The sequence below is a fragment of the Dipteris shenzhenensis genome, chromosome 18 (genome assembly GCF_047967505.1).
Source record: "Dipteris shenzhenensis isolate YYH24624 ecotype China chromosome 18, Dip_SZ_1.0, whole genome shotgun sequence".
Classification (NCBI taxonomy): Eukaryota; Viridiplantae; Streptophyta; class Polypodiopsida; order Gleicheniales; family Dipteridaceae; genus Dipteris; species Dipteris shenzhenensis.
The window spans coordinates 44983185-44994752 of record NC_141613.1 but is presented as its reverse complement, the minus strand read 5'-3'; the positions used below and the strand labels follow the sequence as shown (position 1 = coordinate 44994752).

At 48.1% G+C, this 11568-nt stretch overlaps 1 protein-coding gene across 1 annotated transcript in view; it reads right to left on the bottom strand.

The window, feature by feature from the left end:
• Window positions 1-1125: 1125 nt before the first annotated feature.
• Window positions 1126-11568, bottom strand: part of SAB (HYPERSENSITIVE TO PI STARVATION 4) — a 161686-nt gene continuing 151243 nt past the window's right edge. Inside the window, exon 23 of the mRNA XM_087389961.1 lies at window positions 1126-1726. Coding sequence (XP_087246087.1) covers window positions 1629-1726 — 98 coding nt within the window. The 3' untranslated portion in view covers window positions 1126-1628. The remainder of the gene's footprint in view (window positions 1727-11568) is intronic.

Sequence of the window (11568 nt, the reverse complement as noted above, 5' to 3'; positions counted from 1 at the left end):
TGTGAGTGTGCACGCACGCGCGTGCTTGCAGACTCGCTACATCGATCATGATGCATATTTAGCACATACAGAGATTTTCAACTGATGTAATTTCTAGCTCCTCGCTTTGAGGTGTCTTTTCTTTTAATATAAACAATCATAGCTTTCACTAAAAATGTGTGTCTTTTTTGAAACAAGGCTCAAGGAAAGCAATGATGGCTTACTAATTGCCTATGTTAAACAATGTAGGATCACCCCTATATTTGGGTAATTCAAGCTTAGCAAAGCTTTAGCTAGTGCTTTTCTTTTGGTCGTTCCTCCTTTATAACTACTAGCACTTTTCAAATTTTGTTCAACTCAATTGTACTATCCCATTGACTCCTTTCTAAGTTGTTCGATGTCTCAAAAAGCATGGAGAGTATGATTATGAAATTGCTCATTTATGGTCTAATTTGATTAGAGGTAGCAAGCCATGGAAGGGGTCAAATGCACCCCTCAATTTTTGAAAATAAAGGCCCCTAGCTTAGTCTTGAACAAAGGTGCATACACACTTGAGATGATCACACTAACAATTGACACTTGAACATTTAGCTTCTCATGTATGCAAGGCGATCAAGTTTGCAACATACCTTGCAAACATTGTGACTCTTATAAACATTTCACAATTAGCTATATCTTATACTAGTTTTTCAAAGTCTAATGCCTTCAATTACTGCACGTTTTTTTTTTCCAAAGTCTAATGCCTTCACTTATTGCAAGTCCTAATACTTGTAGTTTGACTATTTCTAAACAATTTGCAAATTTGGTCTGGTTGTGATAAGATGAATTACTATTGTTTAAATTTTCGTATAATTTTTATTTGATTCTCGAGGGCATTTCCAAGTAAAACATACACGGAGGCAATGGTGAGATGTTAGTGCTACCAGGGTTTGAGTGGGAACCAATCCACCTTAAGAACTTTAGGGTACAAAAATGAGTTAAGGTGTAGGAAGTGTTTGGGGTTTGAAAGGTAACGTGAAGTGGATGCAAAAAAGGTTCATAAAATATAGAAAGAACAAGAGTAGTACCTTTAAAGTTAGAAAATAATTAGAAAATGCTATTGAATCTTCCCAATCTCATTCCAAAGGCTGGTCTCAATCCCTCAGACCCATGTAACAACACAGACTTGGCAAGTGTATCAAACCAGAGTTTTCCAACTCCCAACACCATATGTTAAGATAATCTATTAAGAATCAGCCATAATCTTTCCATCTTGTGTCTTTATCAAGCTCCATTGTGATCAACCATGCAAGATTGATAATGAAAACAGGCCTGTTCAACTTTGTGAAATGATCCCAGTCGTGTTATGCCTCATAGATTACAGAAGAAGTATTAGCTTCCAGAGTTCATTGTAGTTTTTAGGATTACACCAGTACATACAACATTCCTTCTTGGGTTAGGTGCCTTACAAACTTGATACATGTACAGCAGATATATAATAACCTTGGTATATATAAATATGATTACAAGCCTGAAGTTTTACTCAGATTTTAGCTGATATATTGGGATTTTCCCAGGAAAGGATTTGCTCATCTAACTGACAAAAATTACAGCGAGACTTTGTCTCGAGGTCCGTAATTTTGGACCAGTAGAATGCTTTGTACACATGCTCAATCATTGAAGTCCTCATAGCATGAAGATGCATCAGACGATGCTTCACTTTGGAAGGATGGAGATTCTTGAGACTGCTCTTTGAAAAAAATTGCTGCTAACAAAGTAAAATGGCTGGAGTCAGTAGATGTTTGTCTCTTATACACAGTAAAAGTTTCAACAAGAGTTTCGCCAAGTCTATAGATCAGAGTGAAGCTGAAGATTCTTCACAACTTTGTGCATTCAAGCATGTAACTGCATGTGTGCATGTCTGAGTGACAGAAAAGAGAGAGAGAGAGAGAGAGTCTCCATGAACTACAGAAAGTCAAACCTTATGCCACATGTTTGAAAGAACTTCTTGGTATGGTGATGATGCAGCCGTGCATGTGTGTGTATGTGTGTGTGTGTGTGTTGAAAAACGTGCGTGTGTGTCTGGTGTGTGCGAAGAGAGCTGCGCAGGTGTGTGCGCACAGGTGAGTGTGTGAGCGAGATGACCTGCTCCACATTTCCTTTGGACTGTGTGCAGCCTGTTCGGAGCCCTTATCTCTGCTCGCGGGAGATTTCGTCACTGTTTCGCCACCCTGTGTGCTCTCTTAAACCACCTTCAGCGCCTCGTTTTTGGTTTCCTCTCAGTTTTTGCCCACTCTGTCAGTGCGTTGGATTAGTAAGTTGTGTGTAAGGCAGTATTCCTGCAAGCTTTTTTGTCGCAACAGGTCCCCGTGCCCTCTTGTCCAGGTCTCGTGCCCTTCTGTCCAAATCCTGTGCCCAGCTGCTATAGCATCACCGCCCTTTTTCTGGTTTCAACCCAACCTGTCTAGTTTGCGTTACTGTCTGGTTACTCCCTCTCTCGCTTGGATATTGCTCCGCTTGTCTATTCCTTTTCAGCTTGCTATCTGCCCCGACTGAAATTTCTGTCCAGTCTGTTTATTTCGTCTTGGCCCTCATCCCCCTCTATTTCATAGCTTGTTACCTAACTGCAATTTCAGATTTGAATCTTTCTATTGAATCGACTAGCTTCAATGGCAAAAACAAATAAGTATTATGTAAAGAGAGCGCTCTCTCCAGAACCCAAAAGACAGTCAAGGGAGACTCTGCCCCCCATAGCCCCTTCATCTGAAGATGCTTCCTATGTGTTTGACATGTTGAATGAGAAATTTCAACAAAGTAGAAGAGAATGGATGCTACCTGCTCCGAAACTCACTTACAAAATGAAGTTGCCTTCTCTTGTGCATCCTCTGAAGAAGCTCTCTCAGACTGCAGTCATCATCTTTTTCCCAGGGAAAATACCTTCGGCTAATGATGTGGGACAATGGGTGAATTCCCTCCTAGGTCCATGCTATGCGGAAGGAGTTTATTTTGCCTCCCGAGGATTTTATGAAGTTCATCTCTTGGATGCCTTGACAAAACAAAAGATGTTGGAAATGTCCCCTTTAATTTTTGGTCGTCAAATGGTGCACATCATGCCTTGGTCTCCTAATAAGGACTATCAGAATCTCATCAAGCATCATTGCCCTGTATGGGTTGAAGTGGTTGATTTCCCAGATTACATGAGAACGGAGCTTCGTGGCTTAGTGATGATATTCGGCCAAGTGATCTGTCCCCCTCGTCCCACAGGTAATAAAAATCGCTTTTGCATCTTATGGGATACTGATAGACCAACCCCTCCTTCTATTGCTGTTGAGATTGAGAGTGTTCTTTTTTTTTTTTTTTTTTTGGGCACAAAAAGTAGTGCTAGTTATATTGCTTGAAAACGAGAGTACAAGAAGGCCTAAAGGCCAGCGGGCTGTAATCACAAAACGGATACAGCCCGTGGTAACAAAATAATTACAAGCCTCTCAGGGCATAATCATCTGAGTGTGGACAAACAGCCACGGTGGGGGGGAGTAATGCCACTGAAGACTCTGAGCAGAGTGCTGGAAGAACAGCTCTTGATGGTCCGAGTCGCGAAGGAAGCGTCGTCGCTTCTCCTTCCCTGCCCGGGTCTCCCCCTGAATATGATCTCACTGACCCTTGAGCGTGTGAATGATCGTACTCCAGATGTCCGCTAGGGTCTGGGTAGCAGAGGAAACCTGATCTCCTAGGGTCTGCGCACATCTCGAAGTCCAGATATGCCAGCCTACAATACTCCCTATGATCTCCCAAACTGGGTGCCGAGTCATCGCTCCTGCATCTGTCTCTGTCAGATGCCAAGGGAAGCTGTCCATGTATGCCCAGGTGTCCTGCGTGATGAAGAAAACTGGATCCTGCCGGGAGAACTCATAAGCCAAGTGATGTCCCATCTCGGTGCTGCACCAGCGAACGGCTCCCCAAGTGACCGGTCCTAGCTCGGGTGCAGCCCTCGCTAAGATCCCCATGACTCCCTTCCACACTGTCTGAGCACGCGAGCAGCTCCAAAGGCAGTGCTTCAGGGACGACTCCTGAAAACACATCTGGCCTCCTGCCCCATCTGCCTCAGCCATCTCCCAACAGGTAGCCCCTTGTGGACCACCATCCAAAGAAAATAAGAGATCTTCCTCGGCCGCCAACTTGCCCAAAGAGTCTTTCAAAATGTACGAAGAAAAACCAGAGATATCCCTTGGGCATACCAACTATGTGCTTGGGTGGGTAGCTTGCGCTGGAGAGCACCAAGAGCACGCCTACCGGTACGCGCACTGTATGAGAAGAAGGGGGAAGGGTTCTCTGAGGTCTCCAGTGGTGGCCAGCGCCACTCCCTTGGGTCCCACTCCACCTCTGTCAAGGAGCGACCCTCCCAAATCCAGAGTCTCCAGTCCTAGTCCTGAACAATCAGGGGGTCTATATGCCACGCTTTCCCTTGCAGCCCTATGATGCAAAGGCGCTGCCAGGGAAGCTGGGGGTCGATCACAGCCTCTCTGCTCTGGAGACGGCTACCATCGACGACGGAGAAGAAGTGGATCGAGGAGTCCGAGAAAAGACCTGCAACCACCAAAGGAATGCCGCGGGGTGTGAACTGCCCTAGCCACCTCTCATCTCCTGGGAAGAGCTCTCTGGTGATCACTGGAATCCTCCAACCTGCAGGAATGGCAGCATCGATCTCCGCTCACCGAGCCTGGATCCCACGTGCCGTACCTACTGCTGCTGCCAGCTCGCCTGGGCCCAATTGGCTATAGACGTCCCTCCAAACCCAGAGCGAGCGCGTAGGCCCACACGCCCAGAGCGCCCATGGGATATGGGATCTCTCTCCAGCTGGCGACCTGTATCATCTGTCACCTGGCTACCCAGATCAGGGGCTGTCTGTCTACCTCCACTCAGTAGCTGGGGGGAACCTAAGAGAGGCTGTGCCGCAACTTCCTCCAGACCGAGACAAGGCCGCGGAGGAAGGGGGAACAGGGCTGAAGTGAAAATCCACCAGATAGACGGCTGCCAATCGCCCCCTTTCTGGGGGATGCATGCGCTGAGACCATGCTGAAGCAAGAGCTTCCACGTCTGCCCTCCTGGGGTCACACCACAGATGACTAACTTGCCAAGTAATGCCTGACTCTGTAGTTCTGGATCTATGATGCCAAGACCGCCCTCTGTCTGGGGGAGAATGACCATCTGCCAGGCGGCCCGGGCTCTGGTGGTGCCGGAACCATCTGAGCCAGACCACAGAAAGTTCCGCACCAGTCTCCTCAGCTAGGCTACGCATGATCTCGAGAAACACCAGCAAGAAGCCACGTACCAAGCGGTGGCTAGAAGGACCTGATTGACCACAAGGGCCCTGCCTGCCAGAGATAGCCGAGCCATGCTCGAGAAGGCTAGCTTCCATCGTATGGAAACTAGGACCGGTAGGAACTGCTAAGCCGGCGTGATATCCAGCCCTACCTGGAATCCCACGTAACGTGTCGTCTATCCTCTGGGGATCCAACGAAACCCCAAGAAAATACCCCACTATGAACTAGCTCCCGGATGTGTAAGAAAACCGACTGACTTATGCCAGTTGATTTTCGCCCCAGCAGCTAGGCAAAAAACCTCTAAAGACAGTCTCACTCGCTCGAGTGACTCGATATCATCCTGCACATACAGAGCCGTGTCGTCTGCATACTCGAAATCCAGAAGTTCTGCATCATCCCGAATAGGGAGGCGCATCCCTCGAAGACCAGTGGTACGGGCTCGTAGGAAGTGAGTCATGGCCTCCGCAAAAAATAGAAAGAGGTAGGGTGCAAGCGGGCAGCCCTGACGTACCGAGCGCTTGAGGGTGAATCTCTCCCCCATCTTGCCACTGATGATAACCCGGCTGGAGGCCGATCTGTAGAGGCTAGCAATACCTCTGATCCACTCGTCCGGGAAACCGAACTGAGAAGTGTACCCTCCAAGAAGGACCAGTCCACCCTGTCGTACGCGTTCTCAAAGTCAAGGAGTATGGCAAGGTGCTGGCCACTATGCTGGGCCCACTCCGTCGCCTCTGAGAATGTGAAGATGTTGTCCAAAATGCTGCGATCTTGGACAAAACGGGTCTGGGTGTCATGGATCAAGTCATGTAGCAAGGGTCAGATGCGGCTACTGATCATCTTGGCGAGGATTTTATAGGTAGTCGGGAGGAGGGTGATAGGGCGCCACTGTCTGATCTCCTGACGGTCCCCCCCTTTGGGGATGAGGCAAATCAAGCCTCATCGCAAGGCTCTCTGGCATCTGTCCGCTGGAGACGATATGCTAGAAGGCTGCGAGCAAGGGCTGGTGGATCTGCTCCCAGAAGGTGGTGAAGAAAGCTCCCATCCTCACCTGGGCATTTCTGCCCATCAATATCGCTCACAGCATCCTGCATCTCTGCCACGGTGAATGGGGCGAGAAGGGTTTCACTCATGCTAGGCTGCACGAGCGACGGCGTATACCTCCACACCTCCTTCCTGCATCGGCGGGCTCGAGGGTCTCGGGGCTCTTGCTGGAACAGGGATCTGTAGAAATCTGTCGCCAAGTCCCTGACCTCGTCTGGATTTGTTCTGACACTACCATCTTGCGCTCTAAGAGATCGGAGCTGTTCCCTTGCTGACCTCTGGCCATGAGTCCTGAAGAACTCTCTGCACATCCTGTCGCCTTTCCTAGCCCAAAAGGACTTGGAAGCATGAAACGAGAACTCTGAGCGTCGTTGGGTGATCTCCTGTAACATGGCTCGGGCTCTAACCTCCTGTCGTCTGAGCTTCTCAGAGCCTGGAGAAGACTGCTGCATCCGCTGTATCGAGGCAAGGTCTCGTCTGAGACCCCTCTCCTTCGCCCACCACTGCTGCCTGACCAGAGTCGCCTCCTGCTGACATATGAGACTAGACTCCGCAAGAACCTGAGCTACCTGAGCTGCCATATCCCCCATGGGGTCCCAATCCTGCTCCCACAGGTCCTCTATCCTGCTGCAAACCGCTGCTCTGGAGTAGATGGAGTCTGGGATCCGGCACGAGTGGGGAGTTAAGGAATGAGACGCTGAGTCCAGGACTAGGATGACGGGGGCATGGTCAGAGAGGGTCATCCCTGGAACCACCCCTAACTCTCCACCTCTGCCTATCGCCCAATCACTGACATAGAAACGGTCCAACCGCTCCAAAAGTCTGCCTCCCTCCCTCCTATAACCCCAAGAGAAGTCTAGGCTCCCTATCCATCTGCAGAAGGAAGGCTCCCTCCCACTGTCCCGTCCTCCCACAGCGAACAAGGAGTCCCATTCCGCCTGCTCCGCTTGAGCTATACCGAAAAACTCTGGGCCCCGTCCCTGCTGATCCTCTAAAGTCTCAAGGTTATTGAAATCCCCTCCTACAATCCAAGAATCCATCTCTGGCAACAAGTCTGTCAAAGAGCTCCAGAAAGCGGCTCTCCATCTAAGGTCGGTCGGGGCATAGATATTGAGGATGCCTATGCGGGATCCCTCAATATTCAAGCCCACCCAAAGCGCTCGTCCTGAGATCAAGGTGCCAAAGCCACTCACATGCTGAACTGGAGAAGCGCCGATGGAGGCACAGACACCCCCGCTCCTCTCCTACTCGCCAATCGAAGGTTCCCAGTAGGTGTGGGAGCGTCCTGTGAGGACCTTCCCACATTTACTGGTCTGAGAAGCCGAAAGCTTGTGTTCCTGTAATAGGAGCACATCTACCCTTCCCACCAAGGCTGGCTGGAGCTCCTGTCTGAGCACCATCTTCCTGGGTCCGCGGGTTCCTAATGAGTGGAACCCGTTGACGTTCCAAGAGATAATGCATATACTCATGAAGAGGAGAGATGGGCCACAAACAGCTGTCTGCTTGCGGTCGATGTCAAGGTGGTCGGAGGATGTCCAGTGTGCAGACGAAGGCGCTTCTGTGAAGGTTTTGAAGGAGAGGCCGGATCATCGGACCCATCCTCTAAAACCTTCAGCAGAGGGGAAAGGCCCTTCGTCCCATGGTGATAAGCTCTCTCTAACCAACTCGAAGCCTCCGCCAGGGAAATACTGTAGAAGCCCGCTACCTCTGAGGTCCTCCAAGGGCGGAGCCCTTCCGTGTAGATCCACTCCAGAGGCGGTCAAATGATGACCAAAAGGCGGAAGCGTTTGGCGTTGTGGCACCATCTCAAACGAACATCACCCTCCTTCCACTGCTGCTGAAGAAGCTCCGTTGCTCTGCTACTGATCCAGTCCTACACCTGCTCCTGGGACTGATCACGAATCGTCTCCCAAACATTTTCATTCATCCATTGCTCATTCCCGTCACTGGTGATAGTGAAGGAGTAGCTAGGACCATCATGAGGGGCAAGGATGGACACCTTACCCTCCGCCCCCTTTCAGAGGAAGAAGATGCTAATGTCTAGGCATGCAGGGAAGGAGCCAATACCAGCAGCATCCAAGTAATCCCAAGAACCTGCTCGGTAAAACTCCAAAGGTAGAGCTCTAGGAGCTGCCCTTGGGTGGGGGGACAAAGATGAGGAGTCAGAACCAGAAAGAGGGGTGCTGGCAGTCAAAGGAGCTGGAGTAATGCTGGCTGTCTGCAGGGAAGGACCTCTCCCCTCCACCGGGCCAGGAGGGATAGGCGCAGAGGAGGTCTGTGCTGGCTTCGGGCCACAGGCGGTGTAGGCGGATAGGGGGGTTCCCGCGGGAACATGCTCAAGGGAGAGGGGGGGGCTGAAACCAAAGGTGCCGGGGGGGGTCCCGGAGGGGGGGGAGATAGAGGAACCGAGGAGGAGGGGGGAGGAGGGGGGGGGTGGGGTGAAGGATGAGGAGGAGGCTGGCTGACCTTCTCCTTCCCCTTACCGGGCTGCTGCTGACTGGTGACCACAGGGGTCTCTTGCTGGAGAGGGGGGAGCTTTTTTGTTACTGTAGATTGAGAGTGTTAATTTGGGAAAGAAATATTTCACTTTGAAATGGGGAATTTTTGCTGGAGCTTGTTCCTCTTATCACGAGTTTGGGCACCTAGCTTCTGAGTGTCCCTCTATCCTTCATCCGCCTCCTCCGGCTGCCATTCCTCAGCCATCTAATAAAGGAGGTTAGAAGACTTACGTGGAAAAGAAAGAAGCCAAAGGAGCAAAGCCTTCAGTTCATACAGGGAGCCAAGTCATTTCAGCTCAAAACAAGGATAAAGGAAAGAGCAAGCTAGTGGAAAATAATTAATCTTCTCACGAGGGTTGGCAGACTACAAAGAAGACAGTGCCTCTCAAACAAAGACCCCTCCAATCTTGTAATTGGGATGCTTCTGCTCCTTCTCCTAGTCAACCATCTACCTCTTCGGACAGCCCCATCTCAAAGGCATGGTTTAATGTAGTCAAGAAGGGTATTCCGCTTTGTGAAGAAGATGATCTAGTCAGAGAATTGGATTCTGAGGGTCAGCAAGACCCTGAGGCAATGGCAGAGGCCTGATGTCTCCCTTTCTTTTTGAGGACTCTCATTTCTTGTACATATTTTCATGCGTGCTTCTCTTAAATGTGTTTCTTACAATATACAGGGCCTCTGCAACCCGAATAAATGGAGGCTCCTTTGGCACTATATAAATAAAACTCATCCAGATGTTGTGTGTCTGCAAGAGCATAATCAGCATTCTTTTGCTGGCCAGCATGGGTTCTTTTCAGGATATGATATATTTTATGCAGGCTCTGATCAATTCTCTGGGCTGTGCATTCTAGCCAGACATGATTTGCAGCCCTGGGTAGCATATAATGATCTATGTGTCTTTTTCAGATATTGAATTGGATGAAGCCCTCAAACATTTGGGTAAACATAAATCCCCTGGCTGGGATGGTTTGACGGTTGAATTTTTTGTAGCCTTCTGGGCTGAATTGAAGGGTCCAATCTTGAAGCTCATTAATGTAGCCTGGCAGCATCAACATCTTCCTTCAGCTTGGAAGCATGGTCTGGTCAAGCTTGTGCCCGAAAAACTCCTATGTGAGACTATGGTTGACTGGAGGGCCATCAGTTCGATGCCTGTTATATATAAACTTATTGCTAAAATGTTGGTTTATCGGATAAAGGATATTCTTCATGATGGACTTCATCCCAAGCAATATGGTTTTGTTCCAAGAAGGAATATACATGATAATATCTCCAATACTCTCATCGCAATGAAATATGCTAAATATTCAGCTCAAGATGTTTTGGTCATGCACGTGGATGTGGCAAAGGCATTTGATACCGTACAGTGGGATTATGTCTCTCAAATCTCCCCATCTTGCTTCTATAGCTTCATTGCTTCGAATGGAAAGCCTTCACTGGAGTGCTGTTTTTTACTCTCCTCTTGCTGTACAACAACCAATCAGAGCTTACAATCTCATGAAGTTGGGCATCCGGTTCATTGATGATGTGGTAGATACTCAGGGGCATATTCTCTCTTTTCCGGCAGCATGCCAACACTACAATCTTGGGATGCATCATAGACCCATATGGAAAGTAATTACAGATCTCTTACTCCCTTTGGTTCCGATTCCAACATTGGAAGTAAGAGACAGGCTTTAAGATTGGCATCTTCAGTCTTCAAGTCCAGGATTATCCTCTCAGCCTTTTTGCATCTATTAACTTCCATACAGGCTTATCGATTGATATTGCCTCCTCCATGGATTGCTCATCATGCAAATTCTCTTTGGCATCTGAATAAGTCTTTACCTTGGTGGAAAGGAAAATTGAAATTGATATGGAAGTTGAAAATGCCATTGAAGCATAGACTCTTTCTCTAGAGATGTATTGTTGGTATTTTTCCAGTGGGAGTGAAATTGGCTCAAAGAAGGATTGCCTCTCCTCTTTGTCCAAGATGTCATCATACATCTGAGAGTATTCATCACTTATTGTGGTTTTGTTCATATTCCAGAGACCTTCTGGACAAGATCTCCTATTTTTATCTCTCAGATTTCCAACACATAGGTTCTCGAGGTTTTTCTAGATATTTGGCAGATTATCAGCTTCTTTGTCACAGTATTCTCTTTTCTTTCATTGGATCAAATACTAGGCCTTATGGACCCTCTGGCTACAGCGAAATCATGCATTTCTGAATTCATCCCTTCAGCACCCTTATGAGTTCTTCCAGGCCTCATTGTGGCAGTCCTTATATGATGCCTTGCATGAGGAAGATTTGGATGTTTCTTGCATTCAGCTTTTCTTTTACTGTTTCTTATGGATAGGGCATTGGCTCTTTTCTCGAGCACTGCCTAGAGAGAGAGAGAGAGAGAGAGAGAGAGAGAGCTTCCCATTTTTTGGGATAGCTACCTTGTAATATAAAGCGTTCAAAGTTTTCACCCCCCCCCCCAAAAAAAAAATGTGTGTGTGTGTGTGTGTGTGTGAGTGAGAGAGAGAGAGAGAGAGAGAGAAAGAAAGAAAGAAAGAAAGAAATTTTATTAAAGGTCCACGGAAGGCCATACATGGCCTATGGGACACAAAATCATCCGAAAGGAAAATACATCATCAACGATGCGCCAACTAGGTGGCCTCATCGTAATACCGCTAAGATGCCAAAAATGGCTACAAAAATCCTAGATACAAAATGAAATGAAATAGAGTACCAAAATTGCCTAGATACAAAATGTAAAATATGGAAT